The 21,746-nt window shown below is 48.3% G+C and overlaps 1 protein-coding gene across 1 annotated transcript in view; it reads left to right on the top strand.

Moving 5' to 3' along the window:
• The window catches only part of ERGIC1 (endoplasmic reticulum-golgi intermediate compartment 1), a 118,585-nt gene that overhangs the window by 39,849 nt on the left and 56,990 nt on the right, over positions 1 to 21,746 (top strand). The window contains exon 2 of the mRNA XM_032158639.2: positions 14,392 to 14,453. Coding sequence (XP_032014530.1) covers positions 14,392 to 14,453 — 62 coding nt within the window. The remainder of the gene's footprint in view (positions 1 to 14,391; positions 14,454 to 21,746) is intronic.

Here is a 21,746-nt window from a genome sequence, read left to right on the forward strand (position 1 = left end):
CAGGGTTTTACTGTGTTGGCCAGGCTGGTCTTGAACTCCTGGATGTCAGGTGATCCACCCGCCTTGGCCTCCCAAAGTGCTGGGATTACAGGTGCGAGCCACCACTCCTGGCTGGAATCTGCAAGTGTAACCAACTTCCCATGATTCTGAGGCAATGGTCCTTGGACCAACATTTTGAGAAATGCTGCCTTCTTCATCCATTGCACAAGTGCTTCTCCTGAACCTACTCTATGCCGGGCACTTATCTAGGCCCTGGTGATGTAGACAGATGGGGTTCCAGCTCTCTGGTGACTTATATTCTGATGGAGTCAGGCAGTGAACAGATACATATAACTCAATGTCAGGGAGTGATTTTAAGTGCTGTGAAGAAAGAAGAGGGCAGAGGCTGGGCGTGGTGGCTCACGCCTGTAATCCCAACACTGGGAGGCTGAGGCAGGCAGATTGCTTGAGCCCAGGAGTTTGAGACAGCCAGGGCAACATGGCAAAACCCCATCTCTACAAAAAATACAAAATTTAGCCAGGTGCGCTTGTCCTAGCTCCTTGAAAGGCCAAGGTGGGAGGATCACCTGAGCCTAGGGAGGTCAAGGCAGCAGTGAGCCATGATCACGCCACTGCACTGCAGCCTGAGTGACAGAGTACGACCCTGTCTCAAAAAATAAATAAATAATTAATTAAAAGAAGAGGGCAGAGTAAGCACGGGCTCCCCCGAGGAGATGACATTTGAAAATAGACTTAAGGAAGGGAGCAAGCCACACAGAGATGCAAAGGCAGAACCTTCCAGGTAGAACGGTAATTCATTCAAGTTCTCCAGCTGATGAGTGACAGAAAGTCAAGGCCTTTCCATACCTCCTCTGCTGTTTCTTTTACATGCTATGTGTAAGGAGTGCTTTTTTAGCTGAAGTAACAGAAAACTGGACTAGAAGAGGTTTAAATAAGAGTTTTTTTGTTTTCATTTTTTTTCTCATTGTAACAAGAAGACTGGAGGTAGCTTGCTCCTGGTGTTGGCTCAGCATCTCAAGGACGCCAGAGTTTTTATCTCTGCTCGCAACTGCACTTTTCCCTTATGGTCTCAGAGGAGTTCCCCCAGCTCCAGATGTTATGTCTGCACCCAAGACAGGAAGATGGGGTTGGGGTAGAAGTGTTAGTGCCGGTGATGTGTGACCCTTTGATTATAAAACCAAAAGCACCCTACCCCCAGCAGGCTTCTGCTTATTATCATCAGTCAGAGCAATGTTATATGGCCACCCCATGCCACAAAGGAGTCTGGGAAAGTGAAAGTAAGTGGTTAGGGTTAAAGGGAATCAGAATCCAACAAGGTCTACCTATTGCCTATGGGTTTTCTTGAGACAGGATCTCATCCTGTTGCCCAGACTGGAGTGCAGTGGTGCAGTCATGGCTCACTAAAGCTCAACTCCTGTGCCCAAGTGATCCTCCCACCTCAGCCTCCTAAGTAACAGATTACAGTCATGAGCTACCACACCCGACTAATTTTTTAGTATTTTGTGGAGACGGGGTCTCACTATGTTGCCCAGGGAACTCCTGAGCTCAAGCGATTTTCCTGCCTTGGGATAACAGGCATGAGCCACCACGCCTGGCCACGTCCTTTATTTATTGAAGAAACTAGGTCATTTATTCTGTAGAATGCCTGCATTATGGATTGGGCTTATTGAATCATGTAACCTGTTCCTGGTATTTTCTGTAAACTGGTGGTTAGATCTGGAGCCTTGATTAGACTCAGGGTCAGTTCTCTTGGCAAGAAGCATTCCTGGGTGCCACTGTGTGCTTTGTATTGTGTCACATTGAGAGGTACAGAACAACTGGCTTTCTTCTCTCTGAGATGCTCAGATGGATCACTGCGTTCAGGCAGGCAGATGGATCACTGCGTTCAGGCAGGGGCAGCCTGGTCTATCTGTTAGGAAGTTTCCTGTCGTTGCTGATTATTGTCTAGATCCAGGATTTCATCAGGGGATGCACAAAGAGGATTTTTCTAATTCTCTTAGTCTTTCTGCATACATTCTTTGAAGTTATTCTATAAAACAGAACTTTGCCCTCGTCAACTATTTGGCTATCTAGAAATACATTTTATACCAAGAAAAAAAGTCAGAGTAAGTGCATTCTCTTTATTTACCAGTTTTCACAATAATGAGTTCGTGGTGTAGGGTCTTAAAGGTGTCCAACAAGGCTTGTTACTTGTTTTTAGGAAGTATGTTTATGAACTCATGGATCACGTAATGTATGGGATGTATTTCAATCATGGCTGTTATTAAAATGTTTTATTCAGACAGCTTTATTGAGGTATAATCGACTTACAATAAATGTCACATGTCTAAAGTGTACAATGTGAAAAATTTGACGTATGTATACATCCATGAAACCATTATCACAGCCAAGATCATGGATATCTACACCACACCCCAAAGCTTGCTCCTCCCTGTCCTCTCCGCTCTCCCTGGGCAGCTGATGATCTGCTGTCACTCTAGATTAGTTGGCATGTTCTAGCATTTTATATAGACAGAACCATACCATATGTACCCTAGTTTGCCTGCCATTCAGCATAATTATTTTGAGAATCATCCACGTTGTCGCAGTGAGCCGAAATCGCGCCATTGCACTCCAGCCTGGGCGACAAGAGTGAAACTCCGTCTCAAAAAAAAAAAATTTAATGAAGCCTAATTTATCATTTTTCTTTTATTACTCGAGCTTTTTGGTGTCTCACCTAAAAAAATAATCTTTGTCTAACCTAAACTTACAAAGATTTTCCCTTACGTTTTCCTCTGGAAGGTTTATAGTAAGTCTGGACATCAGATCCAAATTTGTTCTTTTTCACAGTTGCTTTGGCTGTTCTAAGTCCTTTGTATTTCCATATGAATCTTAGAACCAGCTTGTCAATTTCTACAAAAATGCTTGCTGGGATTTGATTGGAATTGAGTTGAATCTATGGATAAATTTGGGAAGAAATACCATCCTTACAATGTTGAATCTTCTGACCCACTAACATATCTGTATTTCCATTTACTTTTGCTTTCATGTCTTCTTTAATTTCCCTCAGCAATATTTTCAGTATATGGGTCTTGTACTTTTTTCTCAAATTTATCTCTAAATATATATATATATATATATATATATATATATTTTTTTGAGATGGAGTTTTGCTTTTGTTGCCCAGGCCGGAATACAATGGCACGATCTTGGTTCACTGCAACCTCCACCTCCCAGGTTCAAGCACCACCCCCCTGACACAGGGACACACACATAAAATGTAACAGAATGCAGCGTTCTGCCTTGGCCTTTTCCTCTTACTGTATCCTGGAGATTCCCCTGTGACAGTGTCATTCTCCCATCCAGCTGTATCACCCTCTGCCTTATGGGTGATCTGTAGTGTCCCCTTTGGCTGGATGTTTGGATGGTCTCCCGTCATTTGCTATTACAGCTGGTGCTGTGGTGCATAGCCTTGTGCAGACGTCAATTTATATTTTCACCTGGAGTTCACTAAGTGCTATTAATGGGCCAGGCCCTGCGTGACCCACAGGAGATTCAAGGACAAATCTGACCCAGCCCAGCAAGAGTGGAAGACCCTGCAGCCAGCCTGGGGCTGGGCCGGGTATAGTCCCCAGAGCCTGCGGAGATGGGGGAGCTACCTTGGGATGGGGAATGTGGTTTGTCTGGCCTTCTGGAAGCCAAGCAGTCAGATTTGCTCCTCTTCCTCTTTGTCCAGACTTTGTCTTTGTGGGAAGGAGGGAAGGGGAAAGGCCAAGACTTTGTGGTCAGAGAGGGTTATCACGGATGGGAGAGGTCAATGTGGAGATGATTGGGGTAGAAGTGGAGGCTGCTGGAGCTGGGAGGCCATGGCATGGGCACCAAGGTCTAGGGAGAGAGCTGCAGGGAGAAAACCTTATATGCGTTGGTGACATCAGCATTATGTGCTATGTAGACCAGGAGTTGTCACCCAGATTTCTCATAAATCCAGGCCTTCACTCCTTCACCTGCCAGCCTGTCTCCCTCTTCCAGGCAGGCATGTGGCCCAGGGGTGAGAAGAAGTGTTCTACTGCCAGACTGTGCCAGTTTAAGTCCTGGCCCTGCATCTTGGGCAAGTAAAACAGAAAGAATGCTACTGTCTGCCATACAGGGCTATGAAAGTGATCTGAGATACTGAACGCAAAGTGTAAGCCCGAGGCCTCGTGCACAGTAAGCCCTCGCGATGAGGGTAGCAGCAGTCATAGCTGTGATTGTTACTATTATTATTATTCCTCCCTCAAAGCTTCTCCATCTGGGCTGGAGACGGAGATGGACCTTTTTTCCTTTGGACAGAGGGAAAGAGTGGTATGAATTCATCTTGGTAGTATGAATGTCAAGGTCAGGATTTGAGGGGGGCGATGAGAATGATTCTAGGGCTCTCTCCCACCTGCCTCCACTTGGCTCTGGTGTGTTCATTTGCCTTCGTGCCCCCCCCAACACGCATACGTGCATGCACACACGTGTGCATGCACACATATACACTAGCACAGCCCCCGGGCCAGTGGTTCTCAGTAAGGTGTAGGGAATGAGTAGGGGAACAAACGAGTGAGTTTTTCTCCTCACTCCCTGGCACTCGGCACCGAGGGCTCCGACAGGCTGGTGGCCAGGACTGACCAGCCAGAGTTTCAACTAAAAGCCTTGATGGCTATTTTTGGGACAAATGACCCACCACTTCCAATGACTTGCTCCTAAATGGCATCTAATTTCATTAAGCCTTGGAAACAGTGACATCACAAGTGCCTGCCCAGTAGCCGCCCACATATGGCGAACCACAGAGTGATCCGAGATTCGTCTGCAAGAACAGGGGAGAACTAAGGTCCCAAGCAGCAAAAGTTAAAATAGCAAAGCTGAGGCATTCTGCTATGAAAAGAAATTACAGATGAAATCCATTAGTCAGACATTTCCAGCGGCAGTTTCCTTGCTTGGGAGCAGGGGAAGACGTGTTTATCTGGGGCTGGGCTCTGCAGCCATTCCTCACTCTGTAGGCTAGATGTGGCCCAGAAAGTGGATTTCTGTTAAGGAAATCCTATGTTCTCATTGACTTCTAGCACCGACCTTCCCGTACATTCTCATGGAATTCGCTGTATCCTAAGGCGCGAGGAAGCTAGAGACATGGATTTGGCACCTTTTTGATTAACATAGTGACACTTGTACTTACCACACCATTATAGTAAGTCACAAAGTAAATTCAGATGGACTTCATCTTTTCCCTGTGGGTTCCTTTGCTTTGTTTTTTTTCCAAGTGAGCGCTGCCTCCTCAGGCACAGAGCAAAAAGGGAGAGGGAAACACTGCCTAACTCCAGATTCCTGGTCTCCGTGGAGGCCATCAAGGCCGTGGCTGTGACATCACCCATCAGGGGCAGGAGCAGCTGGAGGCCCCTCAGAGACAGCGTGGGATCAATGGGAAACCTTCCACGTGGGAGGTTTTATTCCGCACACAACAGAGCTTCCCAGCCTCAACCCTATTGACACTTGGGGCTGGTCATTCTTTGTTGTGGGGGGAACTTCTTGTGTGCCATGGAATGTTTAGCAGCACCCCTGGCCTCTACCCATGAGATGTCAGTAGCACCCCCACACCCAGCGACAGCCCAAAAGACAAATGTCCACTGAGAGGCAAAACCTCTCCTGACATGAGCACTATCAAGGATTGATTGGAAAGCTTTTTAGTGGTTTGTTTTTATTTATTTGCCTTATTACTTATTTATTTATTGGAGGCAAAGTCTTGCTCTATCTCCCAGGCTGGAGTACTGCAGAGCTGCGATCTTGGCTCACTGCAACCTCCACCTCCCAGATTCAAGCACTTTTCCTACCTCAGCCTCCCCAGTAGCTGGGATTACAGGCAACTGCCACCATGCTCGGCTAAATTTTGTATTTTTAGTAGAGACAGGGTTTTGCCATGTTGGCCAGGATGGTCTTGAACTCCTGATCTCAGGTGATCTGCCCGCCCTGGGGCTTGTTTTTATTTTTTAAAATTATTATTATTATTTTATTTACTTATTCTTGAGACAGGGTCTTACTCTGTCTCCCAGGCTGGAGTGCAGAGGCATGATCTCAGCTCACTGCAGCCTCAACCTCCCTGGGCTCAAGCAATCCTCCCACCTCAGCCTCCTGAGTAGCTGGGACTACAGGTGACCACCACACCCAAGTAATTTTTGTATTTTTTTGTAGAGACAGGGTTTCACCATGTTGCCAGGCTGATCTCAAACTCCTCACCTCAAGTGATCCACCCACTTCAGCCTCCCGGAGTGCTGGGATGACAGGCATGAGCATCACACCCGGCTTTGTTTTTGTTTTCAATACTCTGAGTTTAATTGCACCTTCAACTGAGCAAGGCACACCTCTTCTTGAGGCTTTGGTTTTCTCTTCTGTAAAGTGAACGGGTTGGACACAGTGATCTCAGAGTCCCTGAGAGAGCTGACCGTGAGGAGCGTTGAGGGCAGGGGGCCCTATGGGGTCTCTGTTTGGGTCCTGCCCCAGCAGGGGATAAACCACGTGTCCAGCTAGCCCCAGTCCCCACTCCCATTCCCTTGACCCCTGGCATCCAGGTTAGTTTTTCTTTTAAGTCCAGTTGGTTCCTCTCTTGCTTTAATTTTGGCCCATTTTCCTTTTTAAAAAGTGAAAATGTGGCTGGGGGCAGTGGCTCACACCTGTAATCTCAGAGCTTTGGGAGGCCGAGGCAGGCGGATCATCTGAGGTCGGGAGTTCGAGACCAGCCTGACCAACATGGAGAAACCTCGCCTCTACTAAAAATACAAAATTAGCTGGGCGTGGTGGCACATGCCTGTAATCCCAGCTACTCGGGAGGCTGAGGCAGGAGAATCGCTTGAACCTGGGAGGTAGAGGTTGCGACGAGCTGAGATCACGCCATTGCACTCCAGCCTGGGCAACAAGAGCGAAACTCCATCTCCAAAAAAAAAATAAAAAAAGCGAAACTGTCTTTAAGTATCCACAAAGGTAGAGAAAACAGTACAGGGACCACTGTGTACTCATCACCCAGCTTCACCACTGCCCATCTTATCTCAATCTCATGTTTAAGGCTAACCAGTGGGCCTTATGCTTGTGCAGATCCATTCATGGACTCAGTTCCCCAAGGGCCTAGGCTGGGCAGTGAGGAGGGCAGGAGAGGAAAGGTCTGGGACCTGCCCTTGAGAACTCATACTCCAGTGGCCGGTGAGGGCTGGGAGGGAGTGTTTCTTAAATAATAAATATTTATTATAATCTGTCCTTTAGCTTTCTGTGTTTGAGGCTAAGCAGTCCAATTCTTTAACTTTTCTTCCAAATATTTTCCACCCAAATGGGCCTGATTTGTCCCCACACTGTGGGGGAAAAGCAACAGGACCATAAATTAGATCCGGATTCAGATCTCTGCTATGGCACTTCATAGGTGTGTGAGCCTAGCCAAGTCTCCCGCCTCTCTGAGCCTCATCTGTAAAATGGAACAATAATCCCTAATTTGCAAGTCAGTCAAGACAATTAGATGTGAACATGCTGGTCAAAGGCCTCTGTGACCCTAGTATATAGCAGGTTTGCTGTAAGCACCCCTTTCCCTCCTCCATTCTCTTCACCCTTTCCTCCACATTCTCTTGACGGAGAGCTGGCCACGACTGGTCACATCACCGCAGCAAGGGACTGACTAATGTCAGGCAGGGAGGACGGCTCACTTCCTGGTCTGTCACATGCCTAGGGTTCTCACCAGCCTCCTGATAACCCATTTTCTTAGTGACATTCATGCTGACTCACTTGGCTTGTGGTCAGTTCTGAAACCAGGGTCTTTTTGAGCTCTGCCTTTACCCCACCACTGCTGCCCAGCGTGGCTCTGTGGCGTGGGAATGGAGTTAGTATTACAGTACGTAGTGCTGAGGTGGCCACTCCCAAGGAGCCAGAAGCTTTGCTAGATTGGCAGCTTCATGGGGTGGTGTCTGCCTTGATCACTTTCATTTCCCCACTATCTAGAACACTGCCTGATATAGTAGGTGCTTAGCAAATGGCTGTTGAATGAATTAATGAATTTTGAACTGGTCCCTGTCTTCCAGGTGACTCTCATCTGCTCTGGGGCAGCATCCTTAGGAAAGCAGATGAGCAAAACCATGAGACCTTCATCTAATTTACCACAAAGTGAGCTCTAAACTGGTGATTCCCAGAGTACGGGCAGTGGAAGGACCATGCCCTGTGGACTCAGACTTGGGTTTGAATCCTAGCTCTGTCACTCACTGGCTTGGTGACTTGAAGCTTCCATTTTCTCCCTGGAAAAATGAGATATCAGTATTTTCCAGGGTTTTGTGAGAAATACATGCAAATATATATGTCAAAGTGCCCAGCATAGAATGGAAGTGATTATGGTTAAGCATCGTTTACTCTTTCCTTTGATTGCCTTCTGTAGTTTTGGTCCAAATCTCACCTCCCTCTTAGAGCTTCATCATCGCCCAGCCCGCCTCCCTACCCCTGTCCCCATGCCCAGCAAAGACTTACTCTGCCTGACACCCAGGAGTCAGCAATCATTTGTTAAACCAGCACCTCAAATTCAGATGCCTACAAGGCCCAGCCATGTGTGAAGACAACAGGCTAAGTGGGATGGTGATGATGATGATGATGATGATGATTACTATTAGAGATGGTGGTCTCACTCTGTTGCTCAGGCTGGAGTACAATGGAGTGGTCATAGCTCACTGCAGCCTCAATCTCCTGGTCTCAAGTGGTCCTGCCACCTCAGCCTCCCGGGTAACTGGGATTATAGCCATGCTTTAAGTGTGATTAAGTGGGATCTCTGTCTTTGATGTTTTTTTAAATTTCCATTTGAAATACTTTTTTAACTTTTTGTTTTGAAATAATTTCAGACTTTTCCCCCAAACTGCAAAAATAGTACAGAGTTCCTGTATGCCCTTTACCCAAGCATCCCCAAATGTTAACATCTTACATAATCACAATACCGTGATTAAGAGCAGGAGAATCCATTAGACAGTGCTACCGGCCAATCTGCAGATCGTACTCAACTTTCTTCAGGTGTCCCACTGATGGCCTTTTTTCTGATCTAGGATCTCATCGGATTTAGTTGTTATGTCTCTTTAGTCTCCTTCAATCTGTGACAGTTTCCCCATCTTTTCTTGTGCTTTATGACCTGAATGCTCTTGACAAATGCCAGCCAGTTTTTCTTTTGTTTTGTTTTGTTTTTTTGTAGACTGCCCCTCACTTTGGATTTGTTTGATGTTTTCTCATTATTAGATTGAAGCTGTACCTTTTAGGCAGGATCCCCCAGAAGTGGTGCTGTGCCCTGCTCAGTGTGGCATATCAGGAGGCACAGGGTGCCGATGTGTCTCCATGCTTCCAGTGCCCACTGTCTTCACCTGGTTAAGATGATGCCTGGGCGAGGCACAGTGACTCATGCCTGTAATCCCAATACTTTGGGAGGCTGAGGCGGGCAGATCGCTTGAGCCCTGTAGTTGAAGACCAGCCTGGACAACATGGCAAAACCCCATCTCTACAGAAAAATAAAAAAATTAGCCAGGCATGGTGGTGCATCCCTGTAGTCCCAGCTACTCGGGAGGCTGAGGTGGGAGGATCGCCTGAACCTCGGGAGGTTGAGGCTGTAGTGAGTCATCACATCACTGCACTCTAGCCTGGGTCACAGTGAGACCCTGTCCCTCCAGCCCCCATCAAAAAGATGATGTTTGCCAAATTTCTCCACTGCACAGTTACTCTTTCCATTTTGTAATTAATAAGCGTTTTCTGGGGAAGTGCTTTGAAGGTATGTCAATATCCTATTCTTTATCAAAGTTTTGATTTGTTCATTTCTTTGTTTCTATCTATGTAGATTCCTGCCTTTGTGTTTTATCCAATGGCTTATAATTTGTGATGATTTTTATTTATTTTGATGCTCACATTATCTATTCTTTGGCCAGTGGGAACCCCAAGCTTTTTTTTTTTTTTTTTTTTTTTTTAGAGAGACAGAGCCTCACCCTGTAACCCAGGCTGCAGTGCAATGCTCACCATAGCATTAAACTCCTGGATTCAAGTGATCCTCCCACCTCAGCCTCTTGAGTAGCTAGGACTATAGGCACACACCACCATGCCCAACTTTTGTTGTTGTTGTTGTTTGTAGAGATGAGGTCTTGTTATGTTGCCCAGGCTTTTCTTGAACTCCTGGCTTCAAGCGATCCCCCCACCTGGGCCTCCCAAACTGCTGGAATTACAAGCATGAGCCACTGACTGTGTCTGGCCTCTTCTTGTCCTTTTGACATGTCCTTTTCATTCTTTGAACACTTTCTTGGTTTCTGACATAAGAAGGTGCTCCAGGCCCATCTTGTATTTTTCCTGCCCAGCCTAGAATCAGCCATTCCAAGGAGCTCTGACTCCTTTAAGTAGAGAATAGTGATTAGAAGCCAAGGTTTGGGTGCTCGTTACACTCACTGCTATTGAGCTGTTGCTGTTGCTGGATTTTCTCTATGGAGAGAGCTACGAAATGTATGTATATATGATACATATATATACATGTGCATATTTCAGTATTTGGGTATATTGAAAATGATTAATTCATACTGATATTTCCATTACCACTATAATACCATGTTTTCACCTCCCTTCCCTGGCAGTGAGGCACCTGGCCCCACTATCCTTGTACATGTAAATGTTTGACCAGTCTCTCTGTATGTAACAATTTCCTATCTCTCTCTTCCTCACCCTGACTGAGCTCAGACACTCTGCCCCGAGCCACCACTGCCTCCTCACCCACAGCAGCCTCTGACTTCCAGTTTTGAAACAATGGTTCTTATATTTTTTATTTTTTAAGTTTTATTTTATATATATTTTTGAGATAGGGTCTCACTGTGTTACCCAGGCCGGAGTACATTGGCACCATCTTAGCTCACTGCAGCCTCAACCTCCCAGGCTCAGGTGATCCTCTCACCTCAGCCTCCCGACTAGCTGGGACTACAGACGCACACCACCATGCCCAGCTCATTTTGTTCATTTTTTTGTGGCGATGAGGTCTCTCTATGCTGCCCAGGCTGGTCTCAAACTCCTATCCTCAAGCAGTCCTCCCACCTCAGCCTCCCAAAGTGCTGGGATTACAGGCATGAGCCATTGTGTACAGCAGTTCCTGTATTTTTTAAACTGTGAGGCGCAGTTTCTGCTTGTCGGTCCCTGATGGTGACCTGGACAAAAGCTGGGCTGTTAGCCACCTGGGGTATCGAGCCCCAGGACACTGCTGTCAATTCAGCTTTAATCTGCACGGGAACTTTTAGATCCCCTGTGCACCCCCCCCCATTCCATACTCAGAGAAGCTGAGGCCCAGCAAGGGCCAGGGATTTTCTGCAGGTCTAAGACCAAGTTGGGGTGGAGTGAGGACGAGACCCCTCCTGCTGCAGCCCTTCCCTGCTGCCTCACTACCTGCTGCTCATTTCTCCAGTCTTCTTAGGAGAACTCATGTGCCCTCCCCACTGGCCCAGGCTGGCCTTCCTATGACACGAGGCGGACCACATCCTTCTCCAGCTCTGCAGGGCCTCTCCGCTCAGATGGTCACCGCCTAGGCCCCGGGCCTCATGTCATCTGCAGACACGTCTCATTTGTCCTGTAGAGTGTTGGCCCAGCATTTGAGAATGGTGAACTTCCATGTAAAATTCCATAGTGCTGGCTTCTCTTGGACAATCAGAAGGTCTGGCCTCCCGAGCCGGCATCTCTGCCTGGCAGGCATCAGCTGGGGCTCGGTGATGGCCGCCCGCTGGTTTGTTTTGTCTCTGTTCCCTCTCCCCACCCCCACCTCCCAAATTTGTTAACCTCTCACAGTCTCCCACAGTAGACTGCCCGCCGGCCCCCGTCGACACTTGGTGTGAGACTCCCTAGCCACAGCCTGGCCCTCAGGACCCTCTCCTCCAGCCCCGCCCCAGCTTTCCATCCTCCTCTCCCTCCACGTCGTGCTGTGCCCCATGCAGGAGAGAAGACAGCGCCCAGCTTCCCGGGTTCGGTCCTACTCTGTCTTTGCTTCTGCTCCTCTCCTTGCCTGGGCTGCTCTTTCCCTCCACCCACCCATCGTCTCCCCCTTCTGCTCTGTGCACACATCACCCACTGTAGGAAGCTTCACCGAGGACCTCAGGCCGAGTCAGGTACCCCCTCCTGAGTTAATCCAGCACCTCGCGATGAGGATGCCACTACCTTCTCCTTCCCTTTCTTTGCCTCTACTGCTAAACTACAAACTCACTGGGCCAAGGGTTGATTTTTATCTCCTTGCCTGAGGGCCTAAAAGAGGGGGTGTGTTAGTAGGCACTGCGTAAATGTTAGTCAAACAAGCGTTAATAATAATAGTAACCACAGATATCCGCGTGGCATTTCTGGGGTGCCAGGCTCCGCCTAAGTACTTTATATGTGCTCAGTCATTTGAGCCTCACCACCATGCTGTGAGATAGTTACTGTTGTTGCCCCCACTTTATAGACAAAGAAACTGAGGCACAGAGAGGTTAAGTGACGGGCCCAGGGTGGCACAGTAGTGGTCATAGTTGGGCCCAGGCACCTGATTCCACAGCAGATGCTCTTACCTCTCACACACCTCTCAGTGTTAAAGCGGCCCCCACTTTCTGACTAAGGGATGTGAGTAAATATGGACAGGTGAGTTGCAGAGACCCCCGACCTCCTGACCACACCCCAGCCCCAGCTTCTAGTACCCTCAGGGGCACAAGCACAGGTGACTGGGAGCTAAGCAGGCGGCAGAGAAAGTGGTACCTTTTAACTTGGCAGCCCGCAGGAATTTTTCTCCCCTGAGGTCTTAGGAAACGGAGCATGTTTCACGTGTAATTAGGGTGAGCACACTGATTCAAGCATCAGCCCTTACGTAAGGTTTCCAAGGCATTGCGTCGGGTTTAGCTGGGCATACTCTTGTTTCCCAATCACCAAAGAGGAACTACACACCAGCCTGTCACCCCCAAGGGCTGGAGCCGCTGGCCTCTCCAGCAAGTCAAGTTCCGTCTGAGAGCTGGGAATGCCGTGTGGACTGAGGAGGGTTCTGTCGATCAAACTCTGCTGTGGGAGAACTGTCTGCTACACAGGTTCAAGTGAAGGAAACGAAGCCAAGTGCGTGGGGAGCCTCCCCTGCGAGCTCTCTGCGTCACATCCTTTACAGACACTTCTTTCCCTCACTCCTTTCCGTGGCCTCGCAGGGTCTAGTAGTAATGGTCCCATTTTTACAAAGGAGGAAACTTAGGCTCAGAGAGGTGAAGTCGTTTGCTGCAGGTCACACGGTGAACAAGAGGACCAGCCGAGAGTTGAACCACGGTAGTCTGATTCCAGGGTCTTAACTCTGAAATAGCTGAAGCAGAGCCAGAATTAAACCCGTGTCTGTCTGATTCCAAAACCCTGAATTCTCCCACTACACCACACGATTTCCCTGTGCTCCATAGGAAAGAAAGACATCTGTCAGCTTCTGGGAGGGAAAGAAACCACACAAGACAGGAACCAGAGCCATCACGAGCTGATGCTGAGACCGTGGGCTCCTGGCAGGACTTTCTGTTAACCTTATGCCTTAGCATTCTTAAGAAGAATCTCCATGAGGCAGACAGCAGGAGCTGGGGAGGGGTGGGGGGTGCAGCAGGAGTGGAAACAGGGGGAGGCAGGAAAGGGAAGAGGGGGAGGAGAGGTGACGTGGAGCAAGAATGTAGCATCGTCACATAACTCGAGCAGGGCTGTGCGTTTCCCTGCTTCCTCTAGCGTCAGAGTCACCCCCAATTCAGAGGTTCCATTCATTCCATAATTATCCAGTGCCGACTATGCACCAGGCCCATGCTAGGGTTTGGGAACGTGGCAGGGAACAAAACCTAACTAGGCCCCTGCTCTCGCAGAAGTTACACTCTGATGGAAGACCCACCGATGAGTGGGAAGGTCATCTGGTGGTTCATGCCTGTAATCCCAGCACTTTGGGTGGCCAAGGTGGGCAGATCGCTTGAGCTCAGGAGTTCGAGACCAGCCTGGGCAACATGGCAAAACCCCGTCTCTACCAAAAATACAAAAATTAGCCAGGCATGGTGGCGCATGCCCATAGTCCCAGCTACTTGGAAGGCTGAGACACGAGACTCACTTGAACCCGGGAGGCAGAGGTTGCAGTGAGACAAGATTGCACAACTGCACTCCAGCCTGGGTGACAGAGCAAGACCCTGTTTAAAAAACAAAAAAATGTTATGAAGAAGAGATGACAAGGGGATGTGATCTAAGGGTGTTGTGGGGAGCAAGGGTTCCATCAGAGAAGCATCTTGGAGAAAGTGTCCTGAAAGAGCAGAAAAACTGTGGGAAGAACCATGGTTTGTTGAACCATGTGTCACACGAGCCAGCACCATTGCCTGCTGCCTTGAGACCCACCCTTTGTGCCCACCTCACTCCTGTTCCATTTGCTCTCCACAGGTTTGACATCTACAGGAAGGTGCCCAAGGACCTTACGCAGCCAACGTACACCGGGGCCATTAGTGAGTAGCCACCCTCTGGCCATGCCCTCTGCCCCATCTCCACTGCCTGTGCCTGCTCTCTCTGTGCAGACCATCTGGCCTAGGGAGGAAAGAAGGAAAGACAGGAGGGAGGAAAGAAATGCTGAGCATCTTGCGGGGGCCCTTCAAGCATTTCCTCACTTACTCTCTATCCTCACTGTAACCCCGCAAGGCATAGGCACCATCTGGAAGGACATGAAAGAAATTGTCAAGAGTAGCTGCCAGGCTGGGCATGGTGGCTCACGCCTGTAATCCCAGCACTTTGGGAGGCCAAGGCGGGTGGATCAATTGACATCAGCAGTTCAAGACCAGCCTGACCAACATGCTGAAACCCCGTCTCTACTAAAAATACAAAATTTGCCAGGCATGGTGGTACGTGCCTGTAGTCCCATCTACTCGGGAGGCTGAGGCAGGAGAATTGCTTGAACCAGGGAGGTGGAGGTTGCAGTGAGCCAAGATCACATCATTGCACTCCAGCCTGGGCAACAAGAGCGAGACTCTGTCTCAAAAAAAAAAAAAAAAAAAAAAAACAGTAGCTGCCCCTGGGAGAGGAATTGGGCCCAGGGGTAGGAAGGAGATTTACTTTTCTCTTTATATCTTAGAAACGATTTGAGTTTTCCACCAAAGCATGTTTTTAGCCATTAAAAAAAAAAATCACAATCTCATCCAGATTTTGGGTTCTAAAGACCATTCTTCAATAAAAGGAACCATGGCTCCTTGGAGAAATGGCTGATTTCAGGGCTAGGCAGGGTAAAGAAAGAGGAGCCTGGAGTGCCTGGTGTCAGCAGGACCTAGGAGCCAACTTGAAAGCCAGCCTGCGGCAGTTTGAGTAATAAAATAAATAATGACATTATTGGCTTAGAAGCCAGAGAATTAAGAAAGAGTTCTGTGAGTCCTAATTGATATCAATAAATGTGGGAGAAGAGACAAATCCTTTCAGAAGAATTCCAAATAATATACAGGCTGAGTATCTCTTATCCAAAATGCTTAGGACAAGTGTCTCAGATTTTGGATTTCAGATTTTAGAATATTTGCATTATACTTATCAGTTGAGCATCCCACATCCAAAAACCTGAAATCCAAGATGCTCCAGTGAGCATTTCCTTTGAGCAACATGTTGGCACTGAAAACGTTTCAAATTTTGGAGCACTTAGGATTTCGGGTTTTCAGATTTGGGATACTCAACGTCTATGTAGCTATTCTCCCATCCAGGTGGTGGAGTTGAATTCCCCTCTCTTGAGTGTGGACCTAGTAACTCTATTTCAAAGAATAGAGAATGGGAAGGAAAAATAAGGCCTTTACTGAGGAAACGTGGCAAGTGCCAGGGAGGAACCAAGTGAGAAAGGTTGGCATCACCAGTGATAAGCCACGTGCATATCATGAGCCCCTGATAGGATGCAAGGAGGCATCTTGCCTCCATGGGATCGTCCCAAAAAACCACAGTTCAGTCTAATCATAAGAAAACTCACAATCTCTGGTCAGGGGACATTCTATAGGATAGAATGACCAGTACTCTTCAAACGTGGCAAGGCCTCGAAAAACACAAAAGACCGAGGAACTGTCACTGATAAGAGACTAAGGACCCAGGATGAAAATGCAAAGTGGACTCCCAGATCAGTCCCTGGAACAGAAATCTGGAGTTTGTGGGAAAACTGGTGAAGTCCAAATAAAGTCCATAGCCAAGTTCATGGTACTGTACTAACGTTCATTTCTTCATTTTGACAAATGTAAGATGCTAACATAAGGGGAAGCCCAGTGAAGGGCATATGGGAACTGTCTGTACTACCTTTGCATCTATGATTATTCTACAGTAAAAAGTGTTTTTTGTTTGTTTGTTTGTTTGTTTGTTTTTTGAGACAGAGTCTCGCTCTGTTGCCCAGGCTGGAGTGCAGTGGTGCAATCTCGGCTCACTGCAAGCTCCGCCTCCCGGGTTCACGCCATTCTCCTGCCTCAGCCTCTCCGAGTAGCTGGGACTACAGGTGCCCGCCACCACACCCGGCTAATTTTTTGTATTTTTAGTAGAGACGGGGTTTCACCGTGGTCTCGATCTCCTGACCTCGTGATCCGCCCGCCTCGGCCTCCCAAAGTGCTGGGATTACAAGCATGAGCCACCGTGCCCGGCCAGTAAAAAGTTTTAAAAACAAACCAAAGCCACCTTGCAAACAGGGGATGCTTTCGCCTCATTTTCCCAATGAGAAAATGAGCTGAGAGAGGTGAGCTGAAATTTCACAGCTCACAAAAGATGGAGCCACGACTCATACTCAGGTGGGCCTCCTTGCACCCCACAAGCCCCCCTACTGCCTGGTATGAGAGAGGGAACTGCCCCCCTGACGGTCCCAGCCCTGCTGCCTGAGCAGGGTCCTGGGCCGGGCAGTTGGTCATATTGGAGTCCACTTCTCCCAGGTCAGGCCATTCTCAGTTGGGGGAGGACCTTGGGGATCCGGCTGGGCTTGTTGAAGCTGCAAGATGCCTTTGAGAGCCCTGAGGAAGGGACAGCACAGCCGCGTGGCAGGATGCATGTCACACAGGCTCTGTGTTTGGGCAGAGCAAGGTTCATCCTCCCATTTAGCAGCAGTGTGACTGAGCAAGTCACTCCCCTCTCTGAGCCTCAGTTTCCTGATCTGGGGATTAAATGTGTCCCGGGATTCCCGGGATGTGTCTTGTGCAGGGCACGTGCTAACCCCTCAGTGCATGGATGACTCTCTTCTTCTCACTGTCCTCCCGGAGCCTGCAACCCATGAGGGCCTGTGGCCTGAGAAGCTGTGCAGCTTTGTGCCTTGACCCCCGAGGGAAGGATATGGAGGGGGCCATGAGAGGAAAGAGCCTTGGTAGTTTATGAACCTGATCCAAAAAAAATCAAATGAGGCTTCCTGCCCCATTCCTACCGTACACCAGTGGCTCCATCCTCTTCCCTCTTCTCCATCTCTGCAGTCTCTCCCTTGTCTGGTATGTTTAACAGTCAGGTGTGTATTTTTCTAGAGTTTTAAAAAAACATTTAGGCTTTTTTTTTTTTTTTTTTTTGAGATGGAGTCTCGCTCTGTCCCCCAGGCTGGAGTACAGTGGCGGGATCTCGGTTCGCTGCAACTTCTGCCTCCCGGGTTCAAGCAATTCTTGTGCCTCAGCCTCCCTGAGTAGCTGGGACCACAGACGCCTGCCACCATGCCAAGCTAATTTTTGTATTTTTAGTAGAGACGGGGTTTCACCATGTTGGCCAGGCTGGTCTCGAACTCCTGACCTCAAGCGATCCGCCTGCCTCGGCCTCCCAAAGTGCTGGGATTACAGGCATGAGCCACTGCACCTGGCCTATTTAGGCTTTGATATACCTATATCACTGTTTGAAACACAAAAGGGAGCATATTCTGCACACTGTCCTTCCCCTGCCTTTCTTCCACTGATACATCCTGGGCACCTTTCCTGCCAGCGGATAAACAGCCACCACATTCTTCTTTCCAGCTGTGTCACATTCTGTTATCTGGCTGACCTACGGGGCCTGTGGCCAGCCCCTGAGGGTAGACATTCCCCATTTTGGTTTGCTGGACATCCTTGTCCATATCTTTTTGTATTCCTGTACAGTTATTTCTGTAAGGTAACTTCCCTAGAAGAGGAATTACTAGGTTAAAGAGTATGTGTGTTTTGAAACTTACAAGGTCCTGCCAAAGGGCCCTCCAGGGACATGGTCTGATAGACAGTTTCAGCCACAGCACAGGAGACAGCAAATTTCCTTACACAAGAGGAAAGGCGTGAGGCATAGGAAGCCAGCCCTTAGCTACCATTTAGTGAATAAATATTTATTAACCAGGTCCTTGGGCCAGGCGCCATGCCAAGCCCGGGGACTGTGCTGATGAACGGGGCTTCCATCTTTGTCCTTGAGGAGCACACGGCTGGGCAGGGCGGGCCGACTCGGACACACACCATTTCATTACTTTGTGATGGGTGCTATTAATAACTGAAGGAAAGATCAGGGCATTGGAGACTCACAGCTCAGGGTTTAAATTTTGCCTCCTCCACTTACGTGACTGTGTGACCTTGGACAAATTCCTTGGCCTCTCAGAGCCTTGGGTCTCAGGTCCAGTGCCCCCTTTGGCTGGCCGTACCAGGTTTCCTACCATCAAGCCTTCTCCTGGGGTCACATTCCTACTGTCCAACGCCTGAGTCAGTTTCAGAAGAAGTCTGGAGTTGGAGAGCCTTAGAGTCTTGCCCAAACATGGACTGAAAAACCTTCATCAAGCCTTCCTATCAGAAGGCCTTTCTGGTTGAAATAGTTTTTACCTCCTGTCATGTTTTTCATTCATGCACTCAACAAATATTTATTTTATACCTTCTCTGAGCCAGGCACTGTGCTAGTCTCTGAGGCCACAGTGGCATTAAGACCTGGTCTCTGTCCTCCTCTATCTGGGGTAAGGGTAACACACGCCATGAACGCGTGTGATCGGGACCTTTGGACCACTGAGTCTCTGCCGAGTAGACTTGGCACTTATTGTGTCCACCTGCTGGGCTGACCAGGCTTCAGTCCGAGCCTTGAAAAAGCACATAGATTTCAGAAGGAGGCCTTTCCATCCCATCCCACCGGCTCTGGTGTGGATAGAATTAGAACCCTGGGACACACATCTACAGGCATGGAACACGGAAAGTAGCTGGGAGACCTGGACCCATCCAAGTCAGCACTGACCTTCATGAACACTCCTGTTTTGTTTTGTTTGTTTTTTTGAGATAGAATTTCACTCTTGTTGCCCAGCCTGAAGTGCAATGGTGTGATCTTGGCTCACTACAACCTCCACCTCTCGGGTTCAAGTGGTTCTCCTGTCTCAGCCTCCTAAGTGGTTGGGATTACAGGCGCCCGCCACCGCACCTGGCTAATTTTTGTATTTTTAGTACAGATAGGTTTTCACCATGTTGGCCAGGCTGTTCTCAAACTCCTGACCTCAAGTGATCTGCCTGCCTTGGCCTCCCAAAGTGCTGGGATTATAGGCGTGAGCCACCATGCCCTGCAACACTCCCTATTTTGTGCCTGTTCATCATTACAGCATCCAGTGGGTTGTCGGGGCTTGGGGGAGAAGGGTGCAAAAGATTCTGAAATGTGGGTCCTATATGATCCTGGTCAGAAAGTTGCAAGCTTCCAAAGCAAGGATGTTTTGCCTGCTCAGTTTTCCAAGAGGTTTAATAGCCTCGGTTTGCAGGTGAGAAAGAGAAGAACAGGAGCCAGGAAATTTGAATTGATAGCTGATCTCTTCCAGTGGATTTGTTCAGCAGCTGGAGAAGACAATTTGAAATTTATCTCTCTGCCGTTCAAAAATGAAAGAAAACACGGCCACTCAGTAAACTGATGTGGAACCTGTTTCGACATAGATTGCTGAGTGAGCAAAGCACGGTGGAAAAGAGTGTGCCCATTATGCTGCTGTTCGCTTAGGGGGATATATATGTTTAAATGTCCATGGATGGACACATGAAACATAACAGGGAATCAGGGGCTGCAGATCAGGAGAGACAAACTCACTTTTTTATACAGCTGGATTTTTTTTTATAATACGCATCGTTAACTATTTTTTTCTTTAAAAAAATTTTTTTTCTCATCTTATGGTGCTGATGATACTTTTTTTTTTTTTTTTTTAAGTAAAACCTTTAAATGCTTCCCCGGTACAACTTTTTCTTTTTCTTTTTTTTTTTGAGACAGAGTCTTGCTCTTTTACCCAGGCTGGAGTGCAGTGGCGCGATCTTGGCTCACTGCAACCTCTGCTTCTGGGTTCAAGTGATTCTCCTGCCTCAGCCTCTGGAGTAGCTGGGACTACAGGTGCCCGCCACAACGCCTGGCTAATTTTTGTATTTTTAGTAGGGACGGGGTTTCACCATGTTGGTCAGGCTGGTCTCGAACTCTTGGCCTCGTGATCCACCCACCTCGGCCTCCCAAAGTGCTGGGATTACAGGCGTAAGCCACCACGCCCGGCCAACTTTTTCAAAGTTTGGGAGAAATTGGGAGTAATTCTAGTATCCCCCATGTCTCAGGGTGGTTGGAGAGACTCAGTGAGCAGTCTGGGGACATCCTGCCCTTCACTCGGAGCCCAAGTTCTCAGGGCATTGGCTCTAAAACATACGGGTTCCAGTCCTGCCTCTCCTGCCCCCACACAGTGAAGCCTTGGGCCAGCCCCCTTGTCTCACTGTGCCTCCATTTCCACACCCTTAACATGGGCACCGCCCCCCTCAAGGTGGTGGGAGTGTGAGGTGACAGGACATCTGTTAATGCAGTCACAACAGGGCACATAGTAGGTGCCCAGCAAACACTCTCTTTCTTCCCCCTTCCCTCGGGATGCATCTTTAGCTGTTTGTTTTGAAGACAGATAGATGGCTATTTGCTTTGAAGATAGATCGATCAATCGATCAATGTTTGGCTGTTTGTTTTAGATAGGTAGATAGCCAGATAGATATACATAAATAGATATGGACTAAGAAAAATAATAGCGATAACTGGCTGTCATATCCATGACGCTGGCTCTGCCAGTCCAGGTGCAAGCTGCGGAGAATGCAGCAGAATCAGCAAGAGGGATTGGGAAGTCTTCTTTGCAGGAAACTAAGGGTGAACCAATGTGTTGAATCACTTTCCCCAGATCACCAAACCCTTCCCACATCTCTCTGATGTAAGTCCTACTCATGAGCTGATGCTCAAGTAATTACCTGCCGGGCTCTGTTTCAAGCTCAATCCTTGTGTTATTGAGATCCTCAGAGCAGCCCCATAAGGCAGGTACCACCATTGCTGCCATTTACAGGTGAGGAAGTGGAGGCACAAAGAGGTTAAGTAACTCACTTAGGGCCATGCAGCAGGTGAGCAGTGCGGCCCCAGCATGGTCCTTAGTGAGCCCTTGCCCACTAAGCGCCTCTGGGATAAAATCAGGTGTGGCGTATTCAGCCCTCATTTTGTATCCTGGGAGCTGACTCTCTGCCATACACAATACCTATTAGTCCCCAGCCCCAGGCCAGGCACTGGAACTCCAGAGTATTTGTCTTTCTGGATATCAGTCTAGTGGGAGAAACGGCCACAGATAACCGATAAAATGTGGGACATGTTCAAGTAGAGGCCGGGAACATAGAGGAAAGAGTGACCAGCTCCACCTCTGGGAGTAGGGGAAACTTCCCATCAAAAGGGACATTTGAGTCGGGCCTAGGAGGATGAGTAGGAGTTCAGCAAGCAGAGAGGATAACCATGGAGGAGGAGGGATGATGAGTCCAGGCAAAGGAGCAGAAATGAAAGGCATATTTAGGGAATAGCATGCAGCTCGGTATGGG

Source organism: Hylobates moloch, unplaced genomic scaffold (assembly GCF_009828535.3).
Source record: "Hylobates moloch isolate HMO894 unplaced genomic scaffold, HMol_V3 SCAFFOLD_6, whole genome shotgun sequence".
NCBI classification, from domain to species: domain Eukaryota; kingdom Metazoa; phylum Chordata; class Mammalia; order Primates; family Hylobatidae; genus Hylobates; species Hylobates moloch.